At 50.2% G+C, this 16,803-nt stretch overlaps 1 protein-coding gene across 5 annotated transcripts in view; it reads right to left on the bottom strand.

Moving 5' to 3' along the window:
• Nucleotides 1-16,803, bottom strand: part of ZFAT (zinc finger and AT-hook domain containing) — a gene marked incomplete at both ends in the record, with an annotated part of 197,320 nt that overhangs the window by 127,826 nt on the left and 52,691 nt on the right. For 4 of the 5 annotated variants that reach the window (XM_080694115.1, XM_080694117.1, XM_080694119.1 and 1 more), the window contains one exon: nucleotides 12,036-12,287. In XM_080694115.1, the coding sequence (XP_080550241.1) occupies nucleotides 12,036-12,287 (252 nt within the window). The remainder of the gene's footprint in view (nucleotides 1-12,035; nucleotides 12,288-16,803) is intronic. The other variant, XM_080694118.1, reaches the window with a different exon arrangement.

Here is a 16,803-nt window from a genome sequence, read left to right as displayed (position 1 = left end):
CATGTGCTTGGGAAAGGAGGCAAACAGTGAATTTCAGACAGAATAGACAAGTCAGTTCCACACTATGCGAGAAAGTATTCATTTTACCTGACCCCAATGTAAGAGAGCAAGCCTTTGCAAAGCTGTGAAAGTGTGGGTTTCTAAATAGCATGGTCTAATCCTGGCGCTAATGGAGGTGCACCTCTCACACAAACACCCCTCACTGATGGGAAAGGGCTCATGACCTGGCTTGCTTATGCATTTATTTGCTTTTCTTCTGTCTCCTCAGTTGGAAGGAAGCCCAAGGAGGCCTGGCAAGATCAGCCCATTCCCCTGGACTCTGCCATAGTTCCCCACCCATCCTGGGTACTCAATGGAATGGAGAGAGACAGCAGGGGCCTCAGACCTCACAAAGGGGGAGAGTATCCATTCATTCAGCTAATACGAAGGAAGGGCCTCGGAGTGTCTGGCCCCATGCAGGGCACTGGGGGCCCAGAGAAGGCCTCAGGCCGCCCTCGGGCAGCTCAGAAGCCCACCTTGCCATGCAGCATGCTGCACTTGTGATCAGCTCCTCAGTCCTAGGGACTCTGCAAAACAGAAAGGCCCCTGAGCCCAGCACAGAGATGATCCAGGGCTCCATGAGGGGGAGACATGGCATGGTCTGGAGACTGGCCCCTTCAGCAAAGCAAGCATCGCACCTCCCTGCCCCGCCTCTGACACTGCAGGAGCTGTTCACAGCGTGCGCAGAGAGGAGCTGGCTGGGACCATGGAGAACAGACGTGCCTGGCCGCTGGACCGGAAGGTGATGGCCATGACCACCATCTTGCTTACTCTGTGGGGAAACTGCTCAGCCCAAAGGCAGTTCATGCACCACAGCCCAGGACGCTGCCTCTGAACAGCCCCTTCCCTCCAGCCCACCTCTATCTGTTGACAGAGGTCCCAGGGCCATTTGTGCTCAAGGTGGGCAAAATAAAGGCTAGCAATTGCTCTCTGCACCCTCCGCTGAGTCCCCATAAACAAAAAGAGGCCATTTGCTTCTAATCGCTTTATGCAGATCAAGGGCCCACTTGAGCTTGCCCGATGCGCACTCAATTGCACAGCTGGCTCCTGGCACAGCAGCCTGAGCTCCAGCAGAGGCCTCCGGGCCAGTCATTTGCAAACCCCTATCAGCCTGCCTGGACCAGGCCCGGCTCTCCCGGCTCTGCAGCGATGCTCCTTGCTATGAAGAGGCAATTCGTGGGAGGCAAAGAATGCTAGAGCTCTGTTCCACAGGTAAAGTATTTCCCCTGCACTCAAAAACTAAATAGACTGGCAATAGACATGCTGCTAACAGTCACCTCCTTGGATGGCAGGACACAGGGCAGTCAGAGGCCCCAGCCAAAGTCCAGGCTCCCCAGAAAATGCCCACAGGAATTTTTGGTAATTTATCTACCCTTGTTCCAAAACAGGCCCAGTTGAGCCCTGAGCCTAGGCGGAGTGCCTGATAAGGAATAGCTGACAATTAATGACTTTGAAGTAATTATCCAAATGTGGAAAATAAAAACATAAAGGGAGTGGGGAAAGAGGGAACATCAAACTCCAAGTCTTTCAGGTCCTGCTTTCAAAATGAGCCACCTTCCAAACATCCTGCTGCATGTGAGCATGTTAATTACACAAGACTACACTTTGAGTCTGGAATGTCTCCCAAAGTCAGCAACGCAATGGAGGAGGAGCCGACACTATACAAGGGGGTGGTCGTAGCTTCAGGTGCCGTTGGGGCACCACTGAACAAAAATAATCGGGCATTGAAAGCGCCTACAGTATTGCTTTTTTTTTTTTTTTTTTTTTTTTTTTTTCCTGAAAAGGGGCTGTAAGCTATTGAGTTTGGAACTCTGTGTTTGGTCCACGGTTTGGAGCTACTGGGAGGTGGTGGAGCCTTGAGGAGGCGGAGCCTAGTGGAAGGACATTAGGTCACTAGGTGTGCCCTGGAAAGGACTATTGGAATTCTGGCCTCTTCCTGTGCCTCTCTTTCACTTCCCGGCCACCATGGGGTGAGTTGCTCTGCTCCATCCACCACACGCTGCCTACTAGGATGTGCCGCCTCGCCACAGGCCCCAGAACCATGGACTCAACCGACCGTGGACTGAACCTTGAGACCTTGAGCCAAATTCAACCTTTCCTCCTCATGAGCTGATTATCTCAGGTACAGAATCCCAGTGATAGACTGTGAATAACACACAATTCCAAGGCAATATTCTGTTATCAAGCTGTATTAAATGTTTCAAAATATTTTCACTAAGCTCTAGAAAAGACTCTCACCTAAGAGAAAGCAAAGATGTAAGACAAGGAAGATAAATAGCTGAAACCTGTCTGATGTGCTTAAAAGCTAAAAAGGACAGACTAGGTGACATCATACCCATAGGAACTCTTGCCGGCCCCACCTTAACGAGCCACGTCATGAGGGGGGAGGTCAGTATCTATCCCGTCCACGTCTCTGAGTTTCAGAGAAATCTCTAACGATGGTCTGTGTGTGCCTCCTGGTGTTTTTCCTCTGGTCAATATCATGAGTGGAGATAAACTGCACTACTGTTAATAATAACCGAATCCGAATGATGTGTGACACTTTGCAGAGCACAGTCATTAACACCTATAGCTCTGCCACCCCGTGCACACACGTCTTTTGAATCAGTCTTTTCACACCACACTTCTTTCTCTGTGGCTCTTATAAAAGTGCTCTTCCAGAAACAAGGCACTCAGGAAAGGCCCCTCGCCCACCAAGTCTCACAGCGAGGTGCATCACCGTGTGAACCAGCTGTGACTGCCAATGTCTCCAGAACACTGGCTTTCCAACTCTTTTTAGTAGCAGGACCTTTCTCAAATGATCTCCTTGGGCAATTTCATTATAATCAACGGATAAGAGGATATGACTTCTCAGATGAAAGCAGGTGGAGTGCTTGCCAGCTCCCCTCGAGGCCTCCCACATCTGTGTCCTGTATACCTGCAGCCCTGGCCACTAAGCGCTTCAGAAGAGCCCTTAACACTACTGGATTAGGATGTACGTACGAGGTCCACTGGCAAGTATCACTTTGAGTAAAAAGTCTGTGTCTGAGAAGTCCGGGAGAGAGCACGAGGCTTGGCATCAAGGGCACGTGAGCTGAGACCCAGGCTCTGCCTTTCAGCTGGATGAATTTAGAACCTGCTGAATCGATGATCCACGTCTGCAGAATGAGTCACCGGAAGGTTCACAGGAGGAAAGAGACGCACAACCCTGTCACACGGTGCGGTTCACATGGCAGCCTCAGGCACATCAGCTGCACGTGCGATCCAGCTCAGGCCGGAGGCCGGGGCCGCGGTGGCTTCCTGTGCATGGCTTCAGTCACCCGTGGTCCACCAGGGTGCAGAGATTCTCCAAATTAAACAGCTCCAAAGCTGCAAATAACTATTATTGCAGTGTATGGTTATAACCATTCTATTAGTTTTGTTGATTTCACTGTACCTAGTTTTTAACTTAGGCTTTATTAGTACATATTTAGGGGGAAAAAAGATAATATACAGCGGGTTTGGTCCTATCCATGGTCCGGGGAATGTGTCCCCTGGGATGAGGAGGACTCCTCAGCCACGTTCTGGTCTCCCTTGCTTTATGTAATTAAAAAGATCCACAGAGGAGCCTCTGCCCCACCCTCCCACCCAGCCCTGTGAGCTTTCCCAAGTCAATGACAATCTGAGAACTAGCTCTTCCGTTCTAGCACATTAACATAATTGTGTCTGCTCTCTACCTTTGGAGACAATCACATCGTAGAAAGTGATGATGGTACACAGCAAGGACCGAAGACTCAGAGGGAGGCAGGGGCTCCCGAGGGGCGCATGCCCCAGTGCCGAAGCCTCCCAGCAGGGGAGGTGCTGAGCACAGTACCAGTGAGGCACTGCAAAGCAGAACCAGCACGTGTCCCTCCTGACAGCAAAACAAGCCAACACCCGCTGTCTACGAGCTCTGTAAAGCCCCTCTGGCTATCCTCCCTTCTCCAAGGGGCTTGCTCTAGGCCCCACCACTGGGGGACCACAGGAGGTGACAGGCAGGGAGGAGAGTGAGGTGGGGTTTACCCTGGGGAGGTTTCCCTCACCACCTGCATCCTCCCACAAAAGTTACAGCTCTCCCTTTGGGGGTTCTCGCACCCCTCTACCGTCTGGCCACTTCACCAGCTTGTCCAGGACCACAGCACAGCTTGATGCTGCACCTGAACCTGCCCGCAGCCTCCCACACAGTCCCAGGCCACCGACTTGTGCAATCTCACTCTTCTCTGGAAGCCTCCTCTCCCCAGTGCCAATTCCCCACCCCCTGCCGCTCCAGCACTCCAGCTGCCTCCACTGGCACTGACCACTCAGGTCAGCGACAAGCGTTCCGGAGCCCACCGCCCCAGCCAGACCACCGCTGTCCACCCACTGCCCCTCCTTAAAAGCAGGTGTGCCTGCAATCAGAACCCCTCAGGCTCAGGAGCTGCCCTGGGTGTTTCCTTCTGCTCCTGCTGAGCCCCTGGGTGACCACCCACTCACATCCTCATCCCTGAGGACACCCAGGCTGCAGCTTGGCCCCTGTGTCTTGCAGCTCTGAGGCCAGACGGCCACCAGACTCTTAGATCCTGCAGTCCCCCAAACCTGATGTGTGGCCAACTCAACCCCTCCTTTCTCCAAAACCTGCCTCTTCCTGAGCTCTAGAGATTGAGAGGCACTGCCGTCCACCTCGCTCCCTGGCTCTCAAGCCAAGATGCAGGCAGCCTCGGGTCTCCCTCCCAGCCTGCCCAGGTCCTATGAATGGCATTTCCTCCTGCTGTCTACCCCACTTCTGGGTTCAGACACCACAGGACCTTCTGCCCTCTGCCCCAGCCACCAAACTCTCCATGACCAATCGCCACCTGCTCTCCAGCGCCCCTCCCTGAGCCCTCTGGAGATGGCCTACCAAGCCTCAAACTGGCCCCAGAGTACCAGAAGCTGTTCTGTCCCGCCTGCTGCTCTGAGCTACTTTACTGCAAGGCCCACCTTCACTTGACGTCACATAGTATCTACCACATGCCACGGACAGAAAAAGTAGGCTCTCAATGCTTCTGAGCCATAGCAGAGGCTCAGAAGTTCCCATTCTTCTCAGTCCCTAACGTGTGTGTGCATGTACACACATGTGCACATACATGCACACATACACACACAAACATGCAGGCACACGCACACCCTTAACTCAGTGACCACCTCAACTTTCATTAAGATAAAGGAAGCCTATCTAGTACAAAAATCCCTCAAGTATCTTCCTTTTACCACAAACACACACAAAAGCAATCTTCCTGCCCTTTGCCTGCCAGCCCTCTGCTCCTCTTTTAGCAAGGACCCCTAGCTTGTTTCTCAACCTACACCCACACAAGGTGGGATTTGTACCTGCATGCTCCACACCTGAATTCCCAAAAGAACATTACAGACACCCTGCTTGTAACCTGTCACGCAGACCAGATATGCTGGATTGATCACAGGCATGTGAAGAGTTAAATGTAAATGCAATCATACGTTTGTAGAAAGTAGATCATATGCATTCATTTATAATTAACACTGCACTAATATTCTAAAGTACCGATTCCAAATTGCCCCAGAACTAATTAAATCTCAGAATGCCCCAGAGAGTAAAGTGTTATCAGACACATTAATAAAAGCCCAGAACAGTTGTCAGAACAGAAGACTGATAAGGGATTATAGTCTGGGACTCTGCCACCAATTCGTTCTGCCCTGCTAATGCAGCAGTTTAAGAAACTTCTTATACCCACAATAATTCTATCTAACCTGCTGAATATGCATCGTCCCTGCCTGCCCTCCTGCCTCAGGCTCGCTCACGTCTTCCTGTCTCTCCTGTGATGAAGGAAGGACAGATAAGTATCTGCTTCTACCATGGTGTTCCCACGATGGGGGATGCTACGGAAAGGACCCCGGGAAGGGCAGGAGTCTCCGCCATGCATCACTCGGCCACCCTACATATTCCTGCGGTGAACCACTGGACCTCCTCAAGTGTGCCTGTGTTCCCTCGCCCGCTGGCTTCTGCATGAACCATCAGGTGGTCAGTGCCCACCCCGACCCTTCTCCACCTCCTCCCCCACGGCCAGGTCGCCCTTGAAGATGCAGCTCACGGTCTGCGGCCCCCTCGTCCAGCGGGCCTTCGGGGTATGCCCCAGCAGATGTGTGGTCCTGCCCTGCTCCTGCGCATGTGGTTCGCCACTACTTCATACTCTATCCATTTGCAACCCTGTCCAGACACTCAGCTGCTCAAGGGAAGCCACTTGTCAAGTTTGATGCCCAAAGTCTGGCTCTGTGCCCAGCAACGGCACCAGCTCCGTGGAGGAGGAAAGAGGAGGAGAGCACCTGCCTGCTGCGGGATCTCACGTGTCCCTCGGTTGCAGCACCTCCTCGGCATCTTGGAAGCACAGGCAGCCGTGCATCTTGCTTTAAAAGCGCTGGGTCTGGGCCCCGGGCATCCATCCTGGTACTTCTCAGATCGCAGGGACTGACTGCTACCAAGGGCACCCCTTCAAACAGAGTCCTGTTTGAACAAGCAGCTGCCTGTTCCTATAGAGAGAGGCATCTCTTAACAGCCCTATACCCAGGGCCACAGCACGGCCAGTCCAGCCCCAGCCACCCACGTGGGAGGCAGCGGCAGCCCACTGAACTCCAGCAACAGCAGCACCATTGGCTGTTCCCCTTGCTGCTGGCCCAGGTCGTAGGCTTCCACCGCACAGACCCTGGGAGCCAGAAGTCCCCAGCCGGGATGGGGCAACGGGGCAGAAGCAGCGGAGGGGCAGGAGGGAGGGTCTGTGACCTGGCACAATACATGCCCAAGACCCAGGATGGCTGGAAACCTCCGGGCTCTGTTCTCTGCATAGTACAGAGAAAAAAAAAAAAAAAGGCTCTTCAGACAGCAAGGAGAGACCTGATACATGTCATTCCACGGAGAAAAGTGTGACGTTCAGATACTGACAGGGCACCACCTCTTCACCTGCCAACTTTCAAAGGCAAAGCAAGCCTGCTTTCAGGTATTTATGGAGTCAGCTGTGTAACTAAGGCAAATGCAGAAGGCAGAGACCTGAAATTCTGTTGAAAAGGCTCCATGAAGATCACAGGTGCGCCTAGGTTCAGCCATGGAATCAATGCCTGGGCTTCTTAGGCAGCAGTTAGCAAGAATCAGAGGAGATTTTTACAACTCTCTTTGCATAACATGACCCCAGAAATAACAAGCTTAGAAAGGTTTCGAAGCCACTTTTATAAACTTGACATATTGATTTCTGTAGGCTGCAAAATGTTTTTCAAAAACACCAGCTGTTCCACATAACAGCAGGGAAAAAAATATCTTTTCCCTATTTATTTTACTATTCAAATTCAGAAAAAAAAAATAAATGCTGAGTACGTATCAAAAGTGTTATTTTACCTTGCCAGGGTTCAGGGTAGAAGAAAAAAGCATCTCATTTTGATTCCTTCTAATTGTTCTAACAAGCTATAGAGGCAAGGTCATTGTTTGAAATGTCACTGAGCTGCTCTTGACAGAGCACATAGTCAACGGATCCTGTAGAATTCTGCACATCAGGACACCGTGTATGTGGCCAACCAGGAACGTGTTGCAGGTGCACAGACCTCAGCCAAGGGCAGCTAGCGTAGGGTCATTTCTGCATCTTCGTGAGGCTCCGCTGTGGCCAGACAGGAAGAAACACCCAGAGCTTCCACCTTCCCGGCAGGTATTTGTGCAATCAAAGTCCATTTAGTCCAAATGGACTTTTATTTCAAATCAATGAAATCCGAGGCCATTTTCTATACCACTTATTACTGGAGGAAGCCGATAATCATATTAGAAAGGAATGTGTCTGTCTGCCCTCCCTGAAGATGCTGCCTAATTATCACAGAGTAGACAACAAACATCAGGAAGCACACAGGCAGAGCTTCCATTTCTTAGCAGGGTGGAGAAAGACCCGCAGGGGTACACAGAAGGCATGGGTGCCACATTCATGAGCAGAGCTGAGGCTCCTTATGAGACAGAAATGTAGTAGGTGGTGAGCCCCCAAATGAGCAGGGGTGGAGAGACTCATGACTATCACTTCTGGGACTCAAATTCCTCCATTATCAAATTAGCAACACATCTAAAATGAAGAATTCTTAAAACCAATCTCAAAAGATCACATACCAATTCAATTATTCGTACTGCATTCTTGAAATAAAAAAATCACACTGGTGGGGATCAGACTGGTAGTTTCCTGGTGGGGCTGGGTGAGTGAAGGGGGCAGCAGCGAAAGGTCAGCTTGGTTGTGGGGATGGTGCAGATTCACCTCCTGCAGGAGGAGTTGCAGCCACAAGTCCACAGTGGTGAGTGACCGCGACCACAGGTGCACGCAGTCCTGATACTGAGCTATGGCTGTGTAAGGTCTAAGCACGGAGGGGCAGAGTGTGAGAGGACACAGAGGACCTTCCTTCACAGCACAACAACTTCCAAAAATAGAATAGCGAACAACCATGTTCATGGATAGTCCATCCGTGACCACAAAGCTGAACGCTAAAACAATTTGAGAAAATCATCCACATACAATTTTGGGAAAGGATAAAGGCTGACACAGCCCAGAACAGAGGAAACAACAGTAGCCTGAGGATGTGTCCTGTGATGGGAAAGAAATGACACAGGCCTTCTCAGGGCAGCCTGATAATATGTGTGTGTCGCACTATACAACATCCCCAAAAAACCCAGCACTTGCATTACTAGGCATTTACCTAAGATAATAATGGCACAGTGCAAAGAATAAAAATGATGAAATTAAAAATGTATGCTGCAGACTATTCACCTGATTGTGATCAATCAGATAATTTTTTTTTTTTTTTTGCAGGTCTGGGGATTGAACCCAGGGGCATTCTACCTCCAAGCTACACCCTCAGCCCTATTTTTTATTCTTTATTTTGAAACAGGGTCTCACTGTGTTGCAGAGGGCCTCACTAAGTAGCTGAAGCTGTACGCAAACCGCAATCCTCCTATCTCAGCCTCCTGAATGCTGGGATCACAAGTGTGCACCACCACGCCCAGCAATCAGAGAATTTTAAAACAATCCTAAATGTTCATCAACTGAAGACCAATGAGGTAAAATCTGTGACTCATTCAGGATAAAATGCTCTAAATGTGACATTTAGTAATTGCTTAGGGCCAAGAAGCACATAGCAAAAACAACAAAACACAAGCCCCGCCACATGCAGGATATGTGGTCAAAGCAAACTGCTGGGCCTTGCTGGGCCTCAGTTTCCCCTTCTATAAAACGAGAATGATCAAGGCCTAATTTTCAAGGTTGCAATGAGAACCAAGAACTATTGGCTAGAAGACATGGAAAACCGCTGGTTAAATTAAAAAATATTGTCATAAAAATGTATCTGCCACACTGGAGCACAGGAAAGATCAGAGGAGCAGGGACGGCCCCTCCGTGAACACCGTGTGGCTGTGCACAGGGCAGGTTCCTCCTCGCCAGCCAGCCAGCCAACAGGTGCCACACCTGGACAGTGAGACTGAGGATTATTTTGGCTTTCTTCTTAGTATAATAAACGAGTGATGCGTACATGTATGCCTCTGTCATCTTGTACTCCATTATGATGTATGACTACAATGCGCCAATAAAAAATTTAAAATAATAAAAACATAAAGAAAAAAATAAAAATTATAATATCCAATCGGCAGCCTCTGACACTCTGGAAGGTAAGCTGGTAGGGCTCTCTAGGGAAAAATGAGGCAAAATGTGCTTTGCTTTCTGACCCAGCAGTTCTACGTCTAGGAATCTGTCCTAGAGAACAAATACAAGTCTGTAAATAGATACATACACACATAAAACACATACAAGTACTCACGTACACACATGTGCACGCACACGCACACCTAAAGGAAAACTTAATCTAGCCATCTTTACAACAACACTGATAAAACCTCAATCCTCGCCAGTTGTACCATGGTTGGCAGCAACAGGGACTGCAGGGTGGCCCTGGAGGTAGCCACATCGTGACTCGGCGAGGGCTTTTTGGTAAGGACGCAGAGCCCGCACTGCACCGTGAAGGTCCACTGATGCAGAGAGAAGACCCGAGACCTGCCTGGCAGACACGAACACCCCACACCTGACGAACTTCTTGGCTGCCCCACAGTTAGACCTAGGCCGAGGTTAGAGAAGGAGGAAGCGGGGATGTTTGGTGTTTGAGAGTGGACTCCCCGATCTTCCCTGCAGCTGTCAGGAAGCCCCAGAATGTCACGGAAAAGCCTGGCAGGAGACTCCCTGCGAGGCACAGAGGTGACCAGACGGTGAGGGGGCTGGGACCAGAAGGACCCGGAAAACTACAAACAGCTGCCTTCATGGCCTGAGCTGGCCCTCAGCCTACAGCACATTAAGCACTAACTATCTGTGCCAGAAAAAGAGGAGAGAGAGGGGGAGGTGGGGAGAGAATGTGTGTGTATGTGTGTGAGAAAGAGAAGTATCACTGCCTGAGTGCACTGAGTAATAACAGCCATGAAATCAGAGCCAGAAGTCCCCATCTCTTCCCATCAACCATCTCCTTTCTAAAACGACCTTTGTTTACCAAAAGGGATTCGGGCTCCAAAAAGACATGGGTCCCTCTGACACCACACACCTGCTGCCCACAAGCCCACCAGCAGCTGCTGTACAGGGCCTTGAGACAGCCGCCACCTGCCGCCGCACCAGGGCCCTGGTCAGTTGGTCCTGTCAGCTGCAAGGTGTCATAAAGCCACCTCGTGAATACTTCTGGAGCAGGAGCCCCCTCTCCAGCGTGCACAGATGTTGGCAGTGAGCACTGGCCACGACCCAGATGTTTGATAAGTATTGGTTGATGAATTAGTAATTCATCCAATCTGCGCTAGGATTTTGTGCCCTGAGTCCTAACTCGAATAGAGTGAGGCTTTATAGCACAGAATTTAAAAATAGGGGTTCAGAGGCTGTAGGCCTAGGTTCAAAAACCAGATCCCCTTACTAATGGACCCAGACAAATCCCTTAGTCTCCCGGTGCCCAAGTGCCCTAAACCTTAAAATGGGAAGAATGAGAACAGCTCTGTGACCATGGGACTGCGAGTGGCTAACGGGACAGCTGGAATATACGGTGTGCTTTAGATACAGCAGCTGCCATCCCAAGTGAGGCCGGTCCTGTCCCCTTTCATACTCCACGCAAAATAATGAGATCGCTCTGCTTCCATCCCCAGGCTACAGAGGAGAAACTGAGGCATAAGGGAATGAGCAAGGGCTGAGTGGCGTTCAAACCCCGACAGCCGTATTCCAGACCCTGTGTCCTGATCGAGTGGGCTGCCAGGCAGCACGCTGAGAACTCCCGCACCCGGGCGCAGCTGGAGGACTTGGAAAACAGCAAGGAGCTAGCGAGGAGTCCAGTGCAGCCCGCCATGCTCCTCCTGCCACAGACGCTGCAAGCGCCGCAGCAGCTTCACTGCCTGCTCTCTTCAACCTCTTCTAGAAGCTGCTTCGGAGCTGAAACCTAGCCGGGAACTCCCCGCGTGAAGCACCCGGGCGCCTTGGCTTTCTTCAAGAATGCCCGCCGCAACCCAGGCAGTCCTCGGCCCCTGTGGCCTAACGGCTGCGCACCGCGTACACGGCCTGTCCAGCCACTAAGGCATGCTCTGGCCTCTCATCCCAAAGCCACCGGGACCGTGGCTCCAGGTTCACTGACTTCCTACCCACAAGCTTTCTCTCTGGAAACCGGCTTATTATCCTTTAACATGTTGCATTTTCAAACTCTATCTTCTCTCAGAGAACGTAAGTTCGCCAAAGGTAGAGACAGCCTTCCCCCCTCTGTAATCCCCAGTGCCTCCCAAGGCACCCCTGGGCCTGCACACTTAGGCCTCAACTCCCCATGACACGTATATCTCAAAGACTAAGCTCTACAATCATCAGTAATCGTTATGAAAAGGAGTCTTTTTCTGACCTGTCTGAATGCACACTGTTCCCACATAATGACCAAACCCGTGAGCAGGTGTCAGCTGCACCACTGCATAAGGAAATGGCATGGCCGCCCTTGGGCAGCGCTACCTGCTTCTCCCTCCTCCTCGCCCAAATTCAGCACGATGATACAGATGTGCTTCCGCAGCTGGCGCGTGTTAGAGAACTTCCGGCAGCACTTGGTGCACTCCAGGCTGCTGGGGGCCAGGCCGCCGCCATCCTCCGGAGCCCGAGGGCCGTCCTCACGCGGGTTGGCTGGGTTGTCTGCCAGCTCCTCTTCGGCACTGGGCTTCTTTGTGGACCCCTTGGGTCGGCCTCTCTTCCTCTTCATGACCAAAAATTCTGCAAAGGAAACAAGAGGACAGGCTAGAATCACACAAGGTGGCCAGGCAGGCACTCAGCCTCCAAAACGAGGACAGGTTGAGCTTTCACACTTCATTACCCATGAAAAGTCGGAGGTAGCTGCAGAAATTACCAGCTGCAAACAGCATCTGCAGCGCTGATATCACTGGGTCTATGTTTAATGGGTAATCGATTTTGAAATACTCTGCTGCTAGATTATCAGTTGATCAGAACCTGTCCACACATATTCCTTCTGAGAAGTAAGTCCTGGCTGTCGGCCCCCGGACCACAAATCCTGCCCCTCCCTCACCACCACTTCCCCTTCAATCCAGCTCTCAGAAGTGCCTCGTGCCTTCTTGGAAAGGGTTCTCAGAGGCTGCGGAGCTTGTCGTGCTCCTCATGAGTTATGCAACTACACATTACTTTAAGGAGTAAAATTGGCCTGGTGAGAAAGAGAAAAAATAATTACAGTCCAAAGCCAGAAATTATAGGGCAAAGACAATAACGATATTTTTCAAGTTCCCTGGTGACCTAGCGATTCTAAGTGGCATGCTCAGAACTGCTTGAAAGCGAGTTACACATTATTTTTACAATGTGCCTTTCTTCTTAATTTGTGTCCACCCCTGAGGCCTCCATCTTCAGAATCAAGGTAGGAATTAAGAAGTGAGTTGCACCAGGCATCGTGTTGCACTCTTGTAACCACAGTACTTGGGAGGCTGAGACAGGATGATCGTAGGTTCGAGGACAGCCACAGCAACTAGTTAGGCCCTCCACAACTTAGTAAGATCATGTTTCAAAATAAAGAATAAAATAGAACACCCCTGAATTCAATCCTCAATACCACAAAAATAGGAGTGGGGGTCGGGGTGAGAGCATCATGCTAAGTCCTACCAAGATGGAGTAGCAGGGTCACAGGGGATATCGCTTGCCTGAGAGGGCCCCCTGGCCAGGCTCACAACCCCAATGCCAGAGCCATGTGTCTGGCTAGGCATGGCCTCGGGGCAGCCCTCTTTGAATCTGAGCATCAGGGTGGAGAGGGGGGAATCTGTTTGGGTCCTGACACCAGCCATCTTGGCTGAACATTCAGCTTTAAAGTAAGAGCAGGCCCTTCTAAAGCTGCGACTCTGCATGCTGAAACACCAGCCACTTTAGCCCCTGATGCCCATCGGGATCCTTTAAGAGGACTGCCTGTGCCGAAGCCAGAGAGGGAGGCTGGGAGGCAGAGTCTGCAGGAAGAACATGGCCACCGTGTTCTGGGTGAGGAAGGCTGCCTTGGCTCAGGCACCACGTGGCCCAGGGCAGGAGACTTCCTGGAAAGGCTGAGCCCCTGCTGAGCTACGGTGCCAGGGTCCAAGCCAGGTGACCGGCACCATTAGGCCTTCACCCCATCTCACTGGAGTGCCCTGGCGCAGAGGAAATGGGGGAGAAGACACACTGAGAGACCACAGAAAACAAACAGCGGACTCCAGCCCGCGGATGCCTTCAGCAGGACTGAGTTTCACCGACAAGGACAAAGGCTGTTTCCAGGAAGACTGGCCCTTTTATCCTGGAGGGTGGGGAGGCCAGAATAATGGAGTAAGGACAGAACATTTACATCAAAGTCATGCAAGCTAATCCTATTATTATTCCTCACAACAACACACACAGCCTACTGAAGCAGCAATTAATATCAGAGAAGCAGGATTATTAACAGAGTCTATAAAACACCCACCTCATGTCATGTCAGCTGAACTGCAGAAGCATGATGCTAATAGTTTATTAAAGCCTGTGGCCCAGATCTAACCCCAGTGACAAACTCTGGACCCCCGCTGCTTTGAAATGTTCTCTGAGGGCGCAACTGTGTTGTCGAGAATTAACTTGACACCAAGAGAGTCCAGCCCTTGGCCTGGTGGTGGCGGCTGGCTGAAAGGCGATCTCTAGGCCTTAGGTGTCCCTCCTGATAAGAGCCTCGCGTGGCCTGGGGACTTTATGATGATTTATGATGAGGCTTTGGAACAAGGCACCAGCTCTGACCTCTAGAGCCAAAGTTGATGTTCCTGCCCATGGGGTGGAAGGAATGCTGGACCAACAGGGCAGTGGCAGCCTCACACACAAATAGAGGGCACTGAACGAAAACAAGGGGGTGGCATAAGCACACAGTCGGGCAGTAAATAATGTTTTTCTTAAGAGGGAGAGAAGCCAAGAATCTTGGGATACTATGCAAAGGAAATGGAAGATAGAGTCAGAACCTCCAGGAAGGGTGGGGAGTATGGGCAGCATGCCATTGAGACCCAATCATAGCCGACACTGCAACCTCAGGTGAGCATTCTGGGTAGAAATACCCTTGCTGTTGTCTTACACAGGAGACAGGAAGGGTGGCCTCCAGAACCCTTTAGAGGGACGGAAAGCAACCCTGGAAACCTTCCTGGTCCCAGGCAACAATCATAAGAGTAGAACTTGCCTTAGTTCTGTGAGCTCTTCTTGCTGACTATCGAACCAGAAGTAGACCACAGGGCTCCCCAAATCTGCAGCTAGCTCATTAGAGTGTGTGGCCCTAGGGACCTTCCACATTTGTGGCTGGTGTCAGAAACCTTGGGTAGACTTGACATCTGTGAAGAGCAGCACCTCTAACCTGGAGTTTGACAAACCAGCATGGCAGGTACCCCACATTTATTCCACAGAGACATGCCAGAGCACACGGGTCCTCCTGTGTGCCAGAAAGTGTAGGAGCGTAGCGTAGTGTGCTGGAAGAGATGGCTGGAAGGCTCTGCCCAAACAGATTGGAGACTTCTTGAGGGCAGAATACATGTTCTAATTATGTTTCATCTGCCCTGCCACCTAACCCTGAGCCCTGAGCCAACAAATCTGGGCAAGTTAAACTGTCGAGCAGTGCGCAGTCTGGTTGCAAAGGAAGAAACATAAAATCGGTGCTGAACACTCTGGACAGCCTCAAACAGGACGGTGACAAGACTAATCCTCCATCGTACTGCATCCATAATTCAGATCCTCAAGACCAATTAGTTAGCTAGGAATGAAATATTCATAAATGAACTTGGAATAATTTAAGCACTGGAAACGAGCCGCTGTTGTCAACCACCCACATGGTATAAAAGAGCTGAAAATCTTGGAACTAGGCAAGGAAAACTGGGACCTCCAGACCCTAACATTTGAATGGACTTGCCCACAAACCCTCTCCCCCACCCTCTCTACTCCAGCTGCACCCAACTCTGGGGACTTTGTCTTAAAGACATTTGTACAAAACCCGTGTGGTGGTGCACACCCATAATCCCAGTACTTGGGAGGCTAAGACAGGAGGATTTCAAGTTCAAGGCCAGCCTCTGCAACTTTGCCAGGATCTCAACAACTTACCAAGACTCCATTGCAAAATTATATATCTTAACTCAGGAAAATAATGCCCTTGGGTTGAACCCCCAGCACCACAAAAAAAAAAAAAAAGGAAAAGAAAACAAGGTACAATCCTACACACACACACACACACACACACACACACACACACACACACACACTTCCAGGTATTCCAGGTCCTTTAGAACAAAGTTCAACTGGCATAGTAGTGTACACCTCTAACCCCAGTACTTGAGGATGAGTCACAGAATTTCAGTTTCAAGGTCAGACTCAACAACCTGGCCAGGCTCTCAACAACTTAGCCAGGCCCTGTTTAACATGTATATGTATACATATATATGTAAATACATATATGTTTACACATATATACACATATGTATACACACATATGTATATGTGTGTATTTGTGTTTATATAATATATATTAGTTTATATAAAATATACTTATATATGTGTATATATATTTTTATTTATTTATTTATTTATTTATTTATTTATTTATTTATATTATAGGAGCTAGGGGTATAGCTTGGAGGTACAATGCCCTGGGATGAATCCTTAGGACCACCATAAAAAAAAAAGAACAAGGTATAACCCTACACACACACATACACACACACACACGCGCGTGTGCGTGTTGCCTCTTCAACCAGTTCTCCCTCCCCCTCTGCTTCTCAGCTCGCTTTCCTGGCCTCCTTTCCCTGGACAAACAGCCACCACTTCCTCCTTTCTCTGACCTGCCCTCCCCCTGCCTAGAACCAGCTCGTTCACTCCCACTCACACCCCGAACCTCGAAGCACACCTAACATTTCAGGTCAGTCCATGTCTCAGCACCTCCTGCACGGGGCTGTCCCTAATTACTGAGGCAGAACAGGCCATCTCACCCTGGACTTGTGTCATGGCGTGGAACCCACACACGTTTCCTGACCGTCTCTCTTTTTACCTCTCCTCTGCGATAAACACCGAGGTGTAGGATGAACTTTTTTATATGCTTTTATTGGTACATTATAGTCTCACATTATAATGTAGATCATGTTGACTGTGATATACATGCACACGGCACTTGGTGCCGCCCACCTCCCCATTTCCCCCTTCCCAATACAGAGTACTGAGACTGACACTGGTATTTTCGCATATGTACACACAGTCAATTGTAGTCATTTTCTTAATG

The sequence above is a fragment of the Muscardinus avellanarius genome (genome assembly GCF_963383645.1).
Source record: "Muscardinus avellanarius genome assembly, chromosome: 4".
NCBI classification, from domain to species: Eukaryota; Metazoa; Chordata; class Mammalia; order Rodentia; family Gliridae; genus Muscardinus; species Muscardinus avellanarius.
Note: the sequence above shows the minus strand (reverse complement) of the source record. Positions and strands in the feature narration are given on the sequence as shown.